This window comes from Nelumbo lutea, chromosome 2 (genome assembly GCF_056320005.1).
Source record: "Nelumbo lutea isolate HS-2025 chromosome 2, American lotus-T2T, whole genome shotgun sequence".
Lineage (NCBI taxonomy): Eukaryota > Viridiplantae > Streptophyta > Magnoliopsida > Proteales > Nelumbonaceae > Nelumbo > Nelumbo lutea.
In genome coordinates, this window is record NC_142685.1 from 112579748 (window position 1) to 112598895 (window position 19148).

Consider the following 19148-nt stretch of genomic DNA (forward strand, 5'->3'; position numbering starts at 1 on the left):
CTTTTACTGTCAATACAACCACGTATTAAAAAAGAAAAGTGAACCAAGGGGCACCTTCACGACAAAACAAAACAGTTGGTTGATCATTGTCAACCATTCACACTTCTTCTTTTATTTAGTCCTCATTTGGTTCGCGAGAACAAGGGTCTGGAATCGGAATTGGAATATGGAATTGGCTATTCCAATTTCAACTGTTTGGTTGGGCGAAATTAGAATTACATTCCCTTTCATGTTGGAATGGCATTCCCTCAATGAAGGGAATGGTCATTCTCTACCTCTTCTTTGAAAATGAAATCCCGTTTCTGCCTATTTTAATTCTTATTCACATTTTTGTCTGAACCAAAGAAACTATAAGAATAGACCATTCTAATTCTAATTCCGAAGAATTCCCATTCAAATTCCTACTGCAAATCAAACGGACCTCATTATTTTCATGCAATTCTAGCATAATGTGACACTCTACTACCAAAACCAAACCAAGTCGGGGTGGACTGGATTACCTCTCATGGGTTGATTTCATTTCCACGGAATTGGAATTAGGAATGGCAATGGGGTGGGGCAGGGAGAGGGAGCCTCTCTCCATCCCCATCCCCGCTAACAGGGACAAGGTTATCCCCATCCCATCCCCACGGGGATCCCCATTCCCATGATTTTTTATAATGTTAACCATTTTGTTTTTTATTTTATTTAAAAAAATAAAAATAAAATAATTAAAATGTAATCATATTAAAAAATATTCAAACATATTTCTAAAAGTATTAATCCATAGATGTATGTGTATATATATACATATATAACATATGCATACATATATATTAGTGGGGATCCCATGAGGCGGGGATCGGGGTCCCCGCGGGGCAGGGAGTGTTCTCCCCATCCCCGCTAACAGGGATAAAAATTTCCCCATCCCCATCCCCGTGGGGGAAAATCATCTCCGTCAAACAACTAAGCATAAGAGTCCTCTAAAAGTTTCCACTACAATGTATATTGTAACCTGTGATCCAATGACTAGGTCCAAAGGGTCAATGGTTCAACCACCTAGGTCAAACGGGTTTTGATCAATTTAATGATTTTTATAAAACAATAGGTTTTAGGAATCCAAAATTAGAAATAGAACTTAATGATGGTTTGAAGGGTTCAACTGTTCGAATTAGCGATGAGTTGAAAACATTGAATAAACCACCATAAAAATTATAATCTATTTATGTTCCATTTGAAAATGATAAAAATTAATTGACCATATCAAAAGTAATTTATTAAATTACTTAAATAAAATAAAATAATAATTAATTAATGCTATTGGTATTTCTAATTAATATAATAAAAATAATTAATTAATAAAAAGTAATAAGATACATTAAAAACTAGTATCCATTTAAAATTAATATAAAACTAATGCAGCATTATCTAAGAATTGTTAGTTTTATAGTTAATTCTTTACCAACTAACTTAAATTCCATTGAAAAATAAAGGTATAATATAATTATATAAATTTAATAAGGTTGAATAAAAAGAAAAAGTAATAAAAATTTATCAATCTTAAAAATAGTTTAATTCACTTAACAATACTATGAACTTCCATGTGTTTTGACCTTAACAAAAACCTCCCATATTGTTTTGAAAAAAGTGCAAATACCGTCCTTTCATTAGCATTTGAAATATAAAATATTGATGTAATACATAATTTTTTTAAATACCAAATTTACTCTTAACCAACTTCATTCAAATGTAAATTTACTAAAATACGTTGAAAGAAAAAAAGATTTGCTTCATTTTACTTCACTTCAACATTCTTACCTTACTTCATCTAAGAAGAGACTTTTTGAAAGTTGTAGGGTAAAGTTGAAACTTTAAATTGTGTACGGTAATGCCTTAACAATGATAAGGGTGTTTTTGTAATTTCAATGTCTTTGTTACTGAAAAGCAAATAGAAATGAGGTATTTGCATTTTTTTAAAAAACTATAGGGGGTCAAAACATAAGGATGGTTTATAGAATTGTTATAAGAGGAGTTTTTTATAATTTTACCTAAAAATAATTAAAGACCAATAAAATATAAAAATTTAGCATTAAGATACAAAAAATAATACAAATTTATTTAGAGCATGGAAAATTTGCCACTCTCACTGAAAGACAACTTGAATTGTAATTGAATAGCCAATTGATCTTAGAGGTGGCGGCTTAGTTGGTATGTTAGCTGGTTCACTCTATCATAGATAGAGATTCAATTCCCACAATCACATACTTTGGAAAAGGGGGGTTATTAGTGGTGCTTATCACCAAATAACCAAAAAACAAGAAATTGAGATGGAAAAAAGTAGACATAATAGAAAAATAATAATAATAATAATGCTTGCATTGGACTTAAATGAGCAACATTTAATTGGAAATATAGCTTCCTCAAAATTTCTTAATAAAACCCATACATCACACGTATCCTAACTATTAAATTATTTAAAGTAAGAATGAATAACAGTTTATATAAAGAAAAACCATAAAAAAATACAAATATCTTTTTCAACTATTTTTATTATATATATATGTGTGTTTTTATAAAAATAAATAATTTTAAAAATTATAACTATTTTCATATGATCTATTCTTTTGAATCAAATAGAGGGTGATTTGAATTAAATCCAAATTTTAATAGGATCCTTTTAGCCATTATGATCTGAAAATTCGACATGGGGTATCAAAATTCGACAAAATAGAATCGGATTTCCGATCGTGATCCGATCCATTTGCATCTCTAAATATATATTATGTACTGATGCAATTTGCACTTAAAAAAAATTGGGTAAAATATAAAAACCTGCCCTAAAGTTTCTAATAATCATAAAACTTATCTTATAATTTTATTTTAACAAAAATTTCCCCTAAACTTTTAAAAATTTGACAAAAACCTCCCGGCCCAACGGAAAAATGTTTAACTTATGCATAAAACTTTTTCAGATACCTGTTTTACCCTTTTATAAAATGGGTACTGAAATAACTACAAGTGAAGAACAGATTACACCGATCAATAGGTCAACTCTCCTATTCAGTCCAAGGAGGCCTTTGAGTTGGAGATCTCTTGCTTGGCAGCCCAAAACCAGACATTGATGGTTGAGAATAAACTCTTTGAAGATGGGATGATAGCCGTTGAGATCTAGTAGTGCCTTAATCAGGGTTTCGTGTCTTCTCAACTCCACCAACAAGCGGAGCGGCTTAAGAACCAAAAAATTTGGAGAGAGAATGAACGAGTGAGCGCTCTCGGTGCTGCCTTCAAAGCTAACATGGAATATGATGAGGGCGGATTTGGCCCTTCAATGACATTGTGACACATGGCATCTCAGAAACAACTAGGTGACACACGGAATCACTTTGGCAGCAAATGCCTTAATCAAATTGATGGTGTCCCACTAGGCGTGGCCAGACACAGGCGCGGCCTGGCCCTAGCGCGAGCTGGTAGCCTGGCACAGGCGCGACCTGGCGGCTTGGCCCAGGCACCAACCTGGCAACCTGCGAGACGTGCTCATCGACAAATTCGACATGCATGTCCTAACACTCCCACGACCATTGGAAGTTGGCCCACGTGCCGAACGATCTGGAGGGTGGTCAACGTGCATGCCGGTTACCTCTATGAATCTCGAACCACTTATATGACCTTATAGAAATCTCGGATATGGTGCGTGAAGCCTGCGCCAAATAATGCCTATATAAAGGCACCAACCCCAATGGCATAGAGGGGCAAGCAAGCAATCAAGCAAATTCTAGCTCTCATACTTTGTGATTTTTAGCTCGCAGTCTACTATAAGAGTACTGATTTAAGCATCGGAGCGACCTCGCCAGGTTAGTCACCCCGAGTTCTCTGATTCGCTTTTTGCAGATCAACCAAGTCCGTCGTTTGTAGATCAACCAAGTCTACTATAAGAGTAATGACTTAAGCATCGGAGCGACCTCGCCAGGTTAGCCACCCCGGGTTCTCTGATTCGCTTTTTGTAGATCAACCAAGTCCATCATTTACTAGGAGCCAGATCACCTCCAGCAGGGAGCAATTAGATTGTGCAACATCAATTGATGCCGTCTGTGGGAAACACTACAAAAAGCTAAGTTCTCATCCTCTAAAAGGCTAAGTCCTCTTCTTCGAGAAAGCTAAGTCCTCACTTTTATAAACTAAAGATCTCGCTTTATAGTTCCCATTTTTTATGAACTCAAAGACTATGTAGGAAGTTGATGGCCAACAGACTTAAGCAGCTCTACCAACTTTATTTCAACTCAGATAAAACCTCATCAGTCCTCTTCGCGAGGTGCCCTCTACAAAGATAAGCTCTACGTGGCTTTCGCAGGAGTAGGCGGCCAACAGACTGCATGGACGCCCTTGCCGGTCGAGCCTTCCAACCATGTGAGCTGGTGATCTAAAGTCAGTAGTGTTGCCCCCGTAAGTCGAGCTCCTATTAGCTTCTTGTAGGAGTGGGTAATCAACGTCACGAGGCTGATGCAGCGCAGCCATAGCTCTAAGGCGCCGACCTGGTGGCCCAGACGCAGCCTGGCGCGGCCTGTTAGCCTGGCCCATGTGCAACCTTGCAGCCTAGCCCAGGTGCGACCTGGCGGCCTGGCATGGTCGCCGACCTAGCGGCCTAGCATGGGCGTCGACTTGGCGACTTGGCCCAGGTGCGAATTGGCAAACTGATAAAAGACTTCCTCACCATATACTACTTAATCACCTCTTCAGCATGGGCAAAATCAAGGAGTAGACTACGAGTCCCTCCCAGAGCCTAAGGGCTAAAATACCACATAAGACCCAGTCGCCTCTTCGACATGGGCAAGATCAAGGAGAGTGGACTACAAGTTGCTCCTAGAGCCTAAGGGCTAAAATATCGAACTAGCGAAGACCTCCTCACCATATAAGACCCAGTCGTCTCTTCGGTATGGGCAAAATCAAGGAGCAGACTGTGAGTCACTCACAGAGCTTAAGGAATTGAATCGATGCTTACGAGCTCATCGAATTATTCATTCCGGGCCAAAAGGAGAAATCTACTCCCTTCGCCGAGTTACTTTCGGCTTGGGAGTGGGGGGGAAAATGATGAGGGCGGATTTGGCCTTCTAATGACATTGTGACACATGGCACCTCATAACAACTAGGTGACACCCGGAACCACTTTGGCAACAACTTGCCCTAGCCAAGTTGATAGTGTCCCACCAGGCGCGGCTTGGCACAGGCGCGACCTAGCCCTGGCGCGAGCTAGTAGCCTGGCACAAGCACGAGCTAGCAGCCTGGCACTGACGCGACTTGGCGGCCTGGCCTTGGCATGACCTAGCCCTGGTGTAAGCTGGCAGCCTGGCATAGACCTGTTCATGGGCTGGCCGACCTGGCCCCCATACGTGCTTGACCTCGGGCCAAAAATCATACCCCACAATAAATTCGAGCCGGGCTCGAGATTTGCCAAAATAGCCCGACCCAGCCTATAATTAAACCTAAAAACTCTAATCGAATACCCCCTTTTTTTTCACCTCTTTGCCTCTTTCCCTTCTTTATATTCTTTTTTTTTAATGTAAATAAATTCTGATTTATATTGATTATTGAATTCAAAATTTATTTTAAATTTATATTCTTTTTTAATGTAAATAAATTCTGATTTATTTTGATTATTGAATTCAGAATTTATATTCTTTTTTAATGTAAATAAATTCTGATTTATATTGATTTTATATTCTTTTTTTAATGTAAATAAATTCTGATTTATATTGATTATTGAATTCAGAATTTATATTGAATTTATATTCTTCTTTTAATGTAAATAAATTCTGATTTATATTGATTATTGAATAGGGAAAAATTCAATTTTTTTTATTTAGTCAGGCTTCGGTCTCGGGCTCGGGCTTTGGGCTTTTTATCAGGGCCGGGCTTGAGCCCAAGTTGTAGGCCCGTTGGTCGGGCATCTGTCAAGTCTACTCGAGTTCTTCAGTTCACTTCGTCTCGTCCCTTTCGGTGAGTCTCGATTATTATCATTCATGTCTGGGTACCCGTACTACACTCGTCATCGGGGCGGTGACTGGGATAATGTTGCTCCCTCGAGCTCAGGGGGAGATTGGGAACAGGCCCCGGGGGCCCGGGAGGCCTCCGGTGATGGAGCCTCCACTTCTTGGGGAAGGGAGCCCGATACTTTCGGCCCTTCCTCCATGACAGAGGGGAGACTTAGGTCTCTAATTAGCTATTTCCACCTTCCTTGGGATCTCATCTACTGTCTTCCCACTGGTAACTTTCCACGGGAGCATGGTCCCAATGAGATTGTCATCTACTAGGAGCAACTCAAGGCTGGCCTACGTCTCCCCCTGCACCCCTTGATAGTGGAGGTGCTAAACCACTTTAATGTCATCATTGATCAACTTCATCCCAACGCAATTCGAAACATGGTTGGGACTATATCCTTGTGTTGTGAATACTGTCTTCCCTTGAACATCGACATTTTTTCTGCTATCCATTGTATAAAGAATGCCACTCTCGGGGCTCCACCGGAGAGACATCTCTACTACCTCTCTCCCTGCCGTGGCTATAAGCTCTTATATGAGATTCTGAATAAAATTCCCGCCTGGAAGCAGGATTATTTTTTGGTTCGTAACCCTAAGGGGTGGCCCTTCCCTACTTGGAGGGGCGCCATCCATGACTCTGGGGTCGAGCTGGACTCGGGCACTCAAAAAACGATGTTGTCCTGGCATTGGTTGGCTTCCTCTGTTCGGATTACTTGACCGAGGAGAAGCTCGTGCAGGCAGGCCTGAGCCCGGGTAGGTTGCCTCTTTAGGTCGCGTAGTACCTTGTCACAATGTTGTGTATATGAGATTCTGAATAAAATTCCCGCCTGAATGCAGGATTATTTTTTGGTTCGTAACCCTGAGGGGTGGCCCTTCCCTACTTGGAGGGGCGCCATCCATGACTCTGGGGTCGAGCTGGACTCGGACACTCAAAAAACGATGTTGTCCTGGCATTGGTTGGCTTCCTCTGTTCGGATTACTTGACCGAGGAGAAGCTCGTGCAGGTAGGCCTGAGCCCAGGTAGGTTGCCTCTTTAGGTCGCGTAGTACCTTGTCACAATGTTGTGTATATACATGTACTTTGTTCTCACCGAATTGACACTTTACGGTTTCTTCTTGGTAGCCAAGTAGACTCCCCCCTCCGGGGGTACTATGTTCGGGTTTTCCGAGCTAGGTTTCACCTCTTCTCCACCCAAAGTCCCACCGCCTCCATCCAAAGGGGGTGTCGGCGGGGCCAACTTCGAGGAGGGTGAGCTCCCACAGCAAGAGATAGCCTCTCTGGGTTCCTCTTGGTCGTTTCCCTATCTGCGTCTCCCAGTGGGGAACTGGGAGGGCGTAAACGACTTTGTCATGGCTCGCAGGATGAGCCGGAGAGTGATATGAAACGAGGAGGTCGCTAATGGGGGGTGATGGAGCTTGGGGATCTTGCTGTGCTCCCTGCTTCTCACTGTATGGTGGTAAGTGGTCCTTCTATCTTCCTTTGCCCTCCTTTCCTTTTTTAATGTCTTTTGACTCCTGTCTCTTGTTGGCAGGTAAACACCGCCATATACGCCATGGCCCTCCAGATGCACGTCCACTCCTACGACTCTCATAACCAGAAGGTCAACCTTCAGAAGCTTCAAGGCGAGCTCAACCGGACTTGGGGTGAGCTCCTTCACACTCGCAAGGGGAGCGAGTCCCAAGAGCTGCTCGTCGAGACCAGGAGGCGCAAATTGCCAGGCTTTCTGAAGAGAGCACGCGTTACAGGGAGGAGCCGTCAAGGGTCGTAGCGGAGAGGGAGCTCCTTCGCCAACAGGTTCGGGATTTGGGGTCCACTCTATTGAATCAAACTCAGAACTTTGACAACATGGTGGAGGCCGAGCGAGAGAAGGCGGTTTGAGACTTCAAAGATTCCCAGGAATATCATGACCTCTAAGTAGAATATGGCTCAAGTTCGTATCGCTTTGGGTTTAAGCTCTGCCGGTGGTTGGTCCGAAAGAAATTCTTCAGACTCAACCTCGACGACATCACCATGAAAGGTCTACCTTCCGAGACAGCGGACCAGGCGGAGGAGGAGGAGCTTGACTCTCCAGAGGACGAGGATGAGGAGGCAGATCCCTAAGGCTTCGGCGGTGTTTGTCTGGACTTCTGGTGGCTCCCGAGTGCCATAAACCCGATCTTGAAAAGATCTTTTGTTGGGCGGTTGTGCCCTTTCACTCTATCAGACTTTCCCGAGCTGTTTAGCTCTGTTATTGCTTTGTCATTTGCTATTTCTTTTTTTCTTTTTTTCTTTTTTTTTCTTTTTTTTTTAAATGATAATGAAATATCTTCTTTTTTCTTCCAAGTATGATGTGCTCTTTATTTTTTCCAAGGCGATCTCAACATCTGAGCTATTAGAACTACATACCCGAAGTAGGAATTCTTGATAGTCGTTATCCCGAATTGTCCCTTAATCATTTAAGGCATCTCTATGGTGCATGAAAAAGTGATTACCATGTGTGCCCGAACCATACACTTATCGGTTATTCCTTAGTTCAACCAACGCACTGAGACAAGCTATGTTTCATGGGGTTTAAACCCAAGCTGTTTACACCTCAGATATTTCATACTTTGTCTTCATCACTGAAGTGGCTAAGTCTTTTTTGATGTTGAGGTCTCAGTTAGCTCGGTGTTTTAGCCCATAATCTAGGGGGGTGACATAGTCTGCCCTTGAAGTTTGCCCATGCTATGGAGGCGACTGGGTCTTATTGTGCCGAGGTCATGTTAGCTTGGCATTTTGGCCCTTAGGCTCTGGGAGTGACTCGTGGTCTACTCAGTTGTTACAGGTAATATTGTCTTAAGTTGACAATATTCCATGCCCGAGGTACTTGTTTCCCTTCGAGGGTCTTGAGCTCGTATGTTCCCTCCTCGAGCACTCGTTTCACTAAGTAAGGTCATCCCCAATTAGACCCGAGCTTGCCAACACCGGGCTCAGGTACCATAACTTTACGGAGGACCAGGTCACCGACGCAAAGGTTTCGCTTCTTAACCCTGGCGTTATAGTACCGAGCTACTCTTTGCTCGTAAGCTGTGGTCTTGATATATGCGAGGTCCCTTACCTCGTCGAATTAAATCGAGGTTGGTACGTAGCTCATCTTCATTTATCTTTTCATTGTATGCTTCCAGTCGCAGCGTAGGTACTTCTATCTGTGCCGGGATAATTGCTTCGGTGCCGTAGGTGAGGTTGAAGGGAGTCTCTCCTATGGCAGTTTTCTCCATGGTTCGGCAAGCCCATAGAACACTGGGTAGCTCATCTGCCCACAATCCTTTAGCTCGGTCCAAACGCGCCTTCAGTCTGTGGAGGATGGCTCTGTTCGTGACCTCTGCTTGACCGTTTGCTTGAGGGTGTGCAACCAAAGTGAAAATCTGTCGTATCCCCATATCTTGGCACCAGCTCTGGAATTTGATGTTCTCGAATTGCTTTCCATTGTCATAAATTAGTAATCGTGGTAGCCCGAAGCGGCACACAATGTTCTTCCAAAAAAAGTTTTGGACGTTTTGGGCTGTGATTGTTACAAGAGGTTCAGCTTCTACCCACTTGGTGAAGTAATCCACTGCTACTACTAAGAATTTCCTCTGGCCTGTCGCTGGCGGGAACGGTCCAAGTATGTTGATGCCCCATTGTGCGAAAGGCCACGAGCTGGTGAGATACTTGAGGTCGGCAGCGAACTGATGGTGGATATTGGCATGCTTCTGGCATTTGTCACATTTTCTGACGAGATCGGTAGCGTTTGCTTCCATTGTTGGCCAATAGTCCCCTGTTGTAGTGCTTTTTGGGTGAGGGCCCTGCCTCCCAAGTGTCCACCGCACAGACCCTCATGAGTGTCGCAGAGTATGAGTTTGGATTCGGTGGGTCTAAAGCAGCGTAGGTAGGGTAGCGTATAGGATCTTCGGTACAGTCGTCCGTCTATTATGACGTATTTGGCTACCTGATGCTCTACCCTTCTGGCGACATTGCAGTCCGTGGGGAGGGTCCCATGTAGCAAGAAGTTTGCAAGCGGGTCAATCCAGCTCGACTCTGCTTGAACGATGGGAGCAGCCTCCTCTGCCCCCCTAAGAATGCTAGGCCAAGGCAAGTCCTCTATGTACACGGTCCTCATGGTGATGTCGCTGGTGCTAGCAAACTGGGACAGAGCGTCGGCCTCAGCGATCTCCGACCTCAGGATTTATCTGATGAAGTGTGACTGGAAGCTGAGGAGAGCCTCTCTTACTTTGGCTAAGTGGGCAATCATGGTCGGTTCACGAGCTTCGTAATCTCCTGTGACTTGGTTGACTACGAGATGGGAATCGCTACAGATGACGATATGCTTGGCTTTTACTTCTCTAGCTAATGCCAGCCCAACTATCAACATTTCATACTCCACTTCCTTGTTGGATGCTGCGAACTCGAAGCGTAGTGCGTACTCCAGTTTTATTCCACTTGGGCTGTGCAGAACTATCTTGGCTCTGCTGCCCTATTGGTTTGAGGAGTTGTCTACGTGAAGGATTTAGGGCTCCTCATCCCAGTTTGCGCTTGGCCTAAGTAGGAGAGATGCCACACTAGCTACTACCTCACGGGGCTCGGGCTCAACTGGCCTGGGAGCGCCGGGCTTGCCCGAACTGGGGGCCTCGGGCTCAACCAACCTGGAGACTTCGGAGCTGAAAGTGCACTCCGCAATGAAATCTGCCAAGGCTTGGGCCTTAATAGCAGTTCGCGGCTTGTATTGGAGGTCGTACTCGCTGAGCTCAACGACTCACTTCGTCAGTCGACTAGAGACCTCAGGCTTAAGTTAGACTTGCCTCAAAGGTTTGTCGATGAGGACGATAACTGTATGAGCTTGGAAGTACGGGCGGAGCTTTCGAGCTGCGATGACCAGTGCGTAGGCTAGCTTCTCTATCTTTGGGTATCTCGTCTTTGCTCCCTGCAATACTTTACTAACGTAGTAGATGGGTCGTTGGACCCGGTCTACCTCCTTTTAATTGCCTTAAAGAAAGGCAGGCAGTGGTCTGCTGATTTGGACATAAAGCGGCTCAGGGCGGCTATGCGGCCATTCAACCTCTAAACCTCCTTCAATTTCCAGGGTGGTCTCACATCTAGGATGGCCTTAACTTTATCCAGGTTGGCCTCAATGTTGCGCTGGTTGATGATGTACCCTAGGAATTTACCCGAGGTAACACCGAAGACACACTTGTTTGGGTTTAACTTCATGTTGAATTGTCATAGAATTTGAAAGACAGAACGTAAGTCTTGTATTAATCATGTGAGTATTGGGTTTTGACGACCATGTCGTTTACATGACACTCTATTTTTCTGCCAATTAATGGCTCAAATAGTTTATTTACAAGCCTTTGAAAGGTTGCCCTAGCATTTTTCAATCCGAATGGCATAACCTTGTAACAATATAGACCAAACTCTGTTATGAAGGCTGTTTTTTCTTCGTCTGCGAGGTTCATCCTGATTTGGTTATAGCTTGAATAGGCATCTAAGAAACTCAGCAACTCGTGCCCCGAGGTCGCGTCCACTAGGTGGTCAATTCTAGGGAGGAGGAAACAGTCTTTTGGGCAGGCTCGGTTCAGGTCAGTGTAGTCGACGCACATGCGCCACTTACCGTTAGCCTTCTTTACCAGAACAGGGTTGGCTACCTAGCTTGGGTAATGGACTTTCCTTATGAAGTTGGTTGCAGGGAGCTTCGCGATCTCCTCGTCGACTGCTTTCATCGCTCTAGGGCTAGGTTGTGTTTCTTCTATCTAATGGGCCTAACTACATGATTAGTATTGAGTTTGTGAGTTATGAGATTAGGGTCTATGCCGGGCACCTCTGCTGTAGACCATGCAAAAACATCTAAATTTTAAAGTAAGAAACTTACTAGTTCGGATCACAGGGGCTCCTGGACTGAAATTCCGATCTGAAGTGTCCGAAATGGGTCTTCCGCTGAAGCTGGAATAGCAACTGTTTCTTCTGTAGGTGTAGCTCGTTCTTCGCCTTGCTCCGTAGGTCGCTCCAGTTCGAGATTGTCAACCACCTTGGTGTTTCCCTTGAGGGCGGCAACATAGCACTTGTGAGACTCAAGTTGGTCGCCTCGTGCTACCCCCACTCCGAAGTCCGTAGGGAACTTCATTGCCAAGTAATAAGTGGAAACCACCGCCTGTAGGGCATGGGTGATCAGTCAGTCTATTATGGCATTGTACAGGGAGGGGGTCACGACCACTAAGAAGTCATGGTTGAGCGTTACTACGTTGGGCCATGCACCGACTTCCACAAGTACTGTTCCCAGGGGCCTGACTTTTCTCCACTGAAGCCTACTAAGGGAGTATTCGCGGGCCTCAAGTCACTTTCCTGCAGCTGAAGTTGGTCGAACGCGGCTTTGAAGAGGATATCCGCCGAGCTGTTGAGTCAACGAGGATGCACTTGACCTCGAAATCTTTGATCCTTACTTTTATGACGAGCGCGTCATCGTGGGGGTAGTGGACCCCGCGTGCATCGTCCTCCGTGAAGAAGATCGGTTCCTCTGTCTTCGGCCGCTTAGGAGGATTCTGCTCTTCTCTGGTAGCTTCATGAACTAATGTCGGAGTTGCCGCCGAGGTACAACTTGTAACGATCGAGCCTCCAACTATCATGTGGATGGTGCCCCGAACTGGCCTCTCTTCCGGGGGCTGCCTCTGTGACTGCTCTTCCGGCCTGTTGCTAGACTCGGGAACATCCTTACCGTGCTCCCCTTGCCGACCTGCTTTATTATTATTATTATTATTATTATTTTGTACAAAATTCCTTAGATATCTGTGACGAATGAGTTTCTCTATCTTGTCGTGGAGATTCTTACAGTTCTCGGTACTATGACCGTGGTCTCTGTGAAAGCTGCAATATAAATTTTTATTCCTTTCATTAGGATTACCCCTCAGGCAGGGTGGCCACTTCACGTACGGGGCATCCTTGATTTCCATCAGGATTTCGGTCCACTTAGCATTCAGTGGGGTGTAGCCAGTTCGGCCCACTACAGGGGCTTGGAATGGCTGACTCAGCTTTACCCCCCGAGCTAAGTCCTTCCGGCTGTCTCCTTGGATGAAAGGTTCCCCTTCTCTTTTTCTCTTTTCGGGCGTGCTTTCGCCCTTTTGGTTGATCTCCTCTTCTGTGGCTATGAACCTGTTTGCGAGCTTGAGGAATTCAGTTATGGGCGCCGGCTGGTTGACAACCATGTGCCACTTGAATTCATTGTGCGTCACGCCCTTCTTGGTTGCTGCAAGGCGCATTGCGGGGTCTAGGCGCAATATCTGCATGCATGCATTGTTGAACCGCTTGATATAGCCCCAGATGGACTCTCCCTCTCTCTGGACTATACTGAGAAGGATTTCCTCAGTTCGTGGATACCCCTTGCTGGTGACAAAGTGGGACATGAAGGCTTGCATGAACTATGCCCAGCTTCTTATCGATCCGAGTGCATGGTTCCGATACCATGTGCGGGCCGCTCCTCTGAAAGTGGTGGAGAAAGCCACGCACATGCAAGACTCACTGGCCCTTTCCAGGTGCATCTGTGACTGGAAAGCGTCTACATGATCATTCGGGTCGAACGACCTGTCATACTTTTCGAGAGGGGGGAGCTTGAAGTCCTTGGGCATTGGAACGACCAGGAGCTCGGGAGACAGGGGGTGGAATGGAAAGGAGAGGAGCTTTTACTTCACCCGAGCTTATCTCTTCCCTGCCTCTGAGTTCGGGCAAGTCGTAGATGGCAGTTCGGCACGCTCGGCGGCACCGTCTTTGCTTCTTGGCGGGCTCCGAGTTGGTGATGCTCGCCTTCGTACTGTTAGGGATAGTTTGCGCAGGAAACAACTCGGGCTGTTGGTGATGGCTGCGGACAGAGGGGTTCTGCTTAGGGTCTGCAACCAGGACCTCGAACCGGTTCTCCAGAAATGGGGCTTCGAACTTCAATTGCTGGGGTGACGTAGACCTGGTGAGTCGGGATCCTCCCAACCTGATTGCCGGTGGCGAGACAGGAGTGGCTGGTCTTTCCTTTCTGCCACGAGAGGAGGCTTGGCTTTTAGGGGGGTTCTGGGAAGCCTCTTCTTGGCAAGGAGGGCGTTCATCCTGGCGGAGAGACCTAGCTTGTCACGGGGCCGGGTACCGAGGAGGGAATTGAGGCTAAGGTAGAGGCAGTTGAGGAAACTGCTGTTGTTAGTGGCACTGAGAGACGTGATGCATCACCTGCTGCTGGTAGAGTTGGTGTTGCTGAAGCTGTTGCATTTGGGCTTGCATGGCCCGCATTCACTACATCAAATCATCAAGTTGGTTCCGGCTGGTCGCCAGAGGGACAACAGTTGGTTCGACGAAGGTTGTCTCAACAGAGGGGGGAAGGGGAACACTCATAGGCGCCACTAGTCATGGCACGTTCAGGCTAGGGACTCCGTCCACCGAGAGGGGAATGGTGAACTGCCCAATGCAGACCACGGGAACTTGGAATTGTTCCCTGGCGATGTCCATCTCCATGCTGCGTCCGACATTGCTTGAAGAAGCCAAGGGTGCTAAATCTTAAAAAAGGGAGTTGCAGAAGTTAAGGGGAGGCTTTTTGAAGCTTTCCCACAGACGTCGCCAAATGATGCGGCACGATCCGGGCACTCCTAGCTGGCTGTGGACTGGCTCCTTGCTGGCAACAGACGACACCTGAGAAGATGGAAAAGAAGGAATCCCGGGGGTTTACCCGATGGGAATACTCCGATGCTTAAATTAGAACGCAGGGGAAAGAGAAAAGAAGAGTGTGAAAGCTAAGAGTGTAGGTCGCGCTTTATTACTGTGCTTGAGAGATTAGCTCGCGAGCAAAGATGTATTCAGTTAGAGTATGAGAGTGCGAAAGTATTCAAAAGTCTGAAGATCCTTTTCCCTTTTGCCTCAAGGGCTTTTATAGGGGCGTTCTTGTCAGATTAGGCGTAACCGCCACTGGGCCCCTGCCACAACCGTTACTTGCCAGGGCTGCGCAGGTGGCCGTTGCAACGTACCCCTTGCTCGGATGGGTGACATGTTTCCAAAGGGTAGGCACGCCTCCACCTGCTGAGAGACGTGGGTGCAGACTATTGAAAGGACAGGGACTGCACCGTCAATCAAGGGACGTGGTTTAGTTTAATCAGTACGGTCTGTCAGATAAAAGTTTCCTGAGAAACGCTCGCGCTGTTCACTTGCGAGTTATTTTGTAGCTAGCTTAGGAATACTTGAGTATTGCCCTTCTAACGATTTATATGCTTAGGGCTTGAACGAGCTGGTTTCCCTAACTTGCAAGCTAAAAAGGCTTAGAATATCCCCTTTCAGGTAACTAGGGAACCCGAAACTCGTGTTGTAACGAGCTACAACGAGTTGCTTTATAGGCTTGTTACATTATCAGACAATAATTGATTCACGTTGAATCAATCACGTATCATCGTAGGTTAGTCCAAATCATCCTTAATCACTTATCACACGAGTTATTTCAGCACAGGGGTGACGTTCGCCCTCGGTCAATGATGTTTTTTTTCTCGATGAATGGAAATATTTGACATTTTGAATGTTTAACTAAGTATAACTTAGAAATTTGCATTAATCCTGTTCGTACTTTTAGGTAAATTATTCATCGAGGAATTCATGTTTCACACGTTACAATCATTGGGTACTATTAAGAGAGAAACGCTGACGTGTACACTGTTGTTAGTTGTTACGATTTTCGAGGGATTCCGAGTCGCTGTGAAGAAGTAAGATTCTTCTATCCTTGTGAAGTAGGACTCTGAACCGTCAAATTCAACTGTTATATAAATAGATATCCGGACTGATTGATTGGGGTGTGTGCGCTGGTTATATACTCAACTTCGCTTTTGATATGGCTGTTGAGGTGCAATCAAGAGGAGGCGGAGACGGAGGAGGAGGAGGAAAAGGAGGGATTGGGGCCGGAGAAGGAGAACTCACCACCATGGGAAATTCTCCTTTGAAAGCTTCATATGAGCCACTCCAGACAGACCAACTCCCCATCACCACTGCTACCACAGCCAGTCCGGAAGCAAAGAAACTGAAGCTCATCCCACTTATCTTTCTCATCTACTTCGAAGTCTCTGGGGGTCCGTTCGGAGAAGAGCCGGCCGTGCAGGCCGCCGGGCCACTTTTCGCTATTCTGGGGTTCATGATATTCCCTCTTATCTGGTCCATCCCGGAAGCTCTCATCACCGCCGAGCTCGCCACCACATTCCCTGGAAACGGCGGGTACGTCATATGGGCGAACCGTGCTTTCGGTCCCTTCTGGGGATCCCTCATGGGTTCGTGGAAGTTCCTCAGCGGCGTCATCAACAACGCTGCCTACCCTGTCCTTTGCGCCGATTACTTGAAGTTGGTCTTGCCAATCTTCTCTTCTGGTTTACCTCGCTACCTTGCTATTATCTTATCGACCGTGCTCTTATCTTTCCTTAATTATACTGGACTGACCATAGTCGGATACACCGCCGTTGTTCTTGGTTTAATCTCTCTTGCGCCCTTCCTCCTAATGGTCGTGATCTCGTTGCCCAGAATTCGTCCTCGCCGGTGGCTCAGTCTGGGCTCTGGAGGGTTAAAAAGTAAAGACTGGAATTTGTTCTTCAACACGCTGTTCTGGAACTTGAATTTCTGGGATAACGCAAGCACCTTAGCCGGAGAAGTCGATCGACCCCAGCAGACGTTCCCGAAAGCGCTCTTCTCGGCTGGCTTCCTCACTGTTTTGTGCTACTTGCTCCCTCTCTTATCCGCAACGGGTGCTCTCCCTTTAGAAAAGTCCAGTTGGGCTGATGGGTTTTTGGCCGACGCCGCCGGAATGATCGCCGGAAAGTGGTTGAAGTTCTGGGTCGAAATTGGCGTTGTCCTATCTGCGATAGGACTCTTCGAAGCCCAATTGAGCAGCTCCTCTTTCCAGTTTCTGGGAATGGGCGACCTCGGTTTCTTGCCCCGATTCTGCGCAGCCCGATCAACCTGGTTCAATACGCCCTGGGTCGGTATCTTGGTCTCGAGCGCGATCACGCTTGGAGTATCGTTCATGGACTTCACCAATATAATAGCGTCGGCGAATTTCCTATACAGTTTGGGGATGCTACTGGAGATAGCATCCTTTATCTGGCTGAGACGGAAGTATCCAACACTGAAGAGGCCGTATAAGGTTCCGGGAGGGATGCCGGTAGTGATTTTTATGTGTTTGGTACCAACTGGGTTTCTCCTCTTTGTAATGGCGATTTCGAAGAAGATTGTTTTTGTGCTGAGTGCTTCGCTGACTGCATTTGGCATTGCGTTATACTTCGTTATGAAGTTCATTAAAGCTAAGAGGTGGTTTGAGTTCAACAAGGCGCAAGATGAAGATGAGATTACAGTAGGTTGAATGGGTGATGAGTCTTTTGATAATTATCTCGCTCTGGGTAATGTTGTAGATCAGTAGAAGTCTTTATTGTTATTAGGATTAGTATTTGCATTATAATGGGCATTTGGTGAGGATTGGGAAGCATGAGAGGGTGATAGGGTTGCAACTGTACAGAATTTCAGATAAAGGAATCTGAAATTGGGTGATTGAGTGACTGGCTTGGGGGGATATGGGTAGGAAGAAATCTTCTGGTTTACTGGGAGTTGTAGGTGTTTCTTTTCTTGCAGTGTATATATATTATTTTCAGTTTTGAGCAATGACATTTTTTTTTTCGTTCTTTAATTAAGAAATTCAAAGCTTGTGTGCACACACTCCATGGAGGGATTAGCAGAGTAGTAAGAATACATTATGCCTTGTCTGAACTGTTTGGTAAATTTGGTCTATTCCCTTCTTGATTTGTTTGCTTTCTCCTGAATCTGCAGAGCGACCCTGAAGTGTCTGGTACATTTCCAATCTATCAACCAAGAAAAAAGAAAGTGTTCTAACTATTAGTATTAGGGTAAAATACTTAAAACCTCCCCTCTCTTTTCAAATTGGACTAGGACTTCCTCTGTTAAAGTTATGTCTAACAGAGTAATAAAATGCCTCTTTTACCCTCATTGATTCTTCAAATTTTCAAAATATTGGAAACTCTGTCACCAGAGAGTTTTGGGTATCAACGGATATGTATTATCAAGCACAAGATAAGAAATAAAAAGATGAACATTCGTACTAAAGAAGATGAAAATTCCAAAAAAAAAAAAGGTGATGCACCATTTTCAGATCTCCATTGAGAAGAAATACCTCTTTATTTCAATTGTCCAATGCGTATGCCTGAGAAAAATCAGAGTTTGCATCACTGCTGCCAATCATCCCAGACCATATGCCTTGTACAAGGCCATAATGATCAAGTGAAACAAAATCGTTCCTTTCAATTTCAAATTTTTTTTATTTGTATACAGTATACTTGAGAGAGAGCTCATTATTTCTTTTTTTGTATGTTGTTAGTTTCTTATTCAGTCCGTGCTTTGTTTTTCTTTTTCAAGAATTTTGATATCTATTTTTTTAGAAAAAAAAGGTTGTCTGAAATGTCAATTTAAATTTCTTTTGATCACAACTAATGTTTAGTTTTGAAATTAATGAAAATCCAATTGGGTTCTTGATTCATAAAAAAACTCAGTGGCGGATACTCTGGAGATGAATATTCAATCGAGTTGATAGATTTGAAGGGTCCTATATTTTAATAAAAAAGAAGAAAGTAAACAGTTTAGTAAGCCTTATGTCATGGCTAGATTTGATTGATGCCCATTAATAAATGCAAGTCATGAGTCCAATGTTGATCTGGCCACAAACTCTTTTAGAGAAGAATTCTGTGAAGTTCTCTTGTTTCTCCCTCCAAGTGAGAATGATGGCTTGGGAGAGAAAAGAGAGAGAACTCATTAGTTCAGTGGACTCACTAGGAGTTTTTGGAGAAATAAATGCAGGTGATCCTGAGCTACAAGAAAATGATTCTTGAACGTTGAACCTATACCTGTTTCAAATAAGAATTGTTATAATTTACAACAGACCTTCCAGGATTTCAGGTTTTTTTTTTTTTTAATTTTTTCATCTTTTTTTGAGTCAAGGTAAAAGCCTAAAAGTTTTTAGAAAAACTTCGATTTTAAAAAAGTTAAACTATAAGCAATTTCATGGACAGGGAGGTTTAAGTCCATCTTGAAAAGAGAGGGGAGGTCTTATTATTTAGGATTAACGTTAGGGAGGTTTAAGTCTTCCTTAGT

The 19148-nt window shown here is 44.7% G+C and overlaps 1 protein-coding gene across 1 annotated transcript; it reads left to right on the forward strand.

The window, feature by feature from the left end:
• Positions 1–15687: 15687 nt before the first annotated feature.
• Positions 15688–17687, forward strand: PUT4 (Amino acid permease family protein). Its single transcript, XM_088971805.1, has one exon. It carries the CDS (start codon positions 15841–15843, stop codon positions 17350–17352), a length of 1512 nt encoding a protein of 503 aa, XP_088827931.1. The 5' UTR covers positions 15688–15840; the 3' UTR covers positions 17353–17687.
• Positions 17688–19148: the final 1461 nt, after the last annotated feature.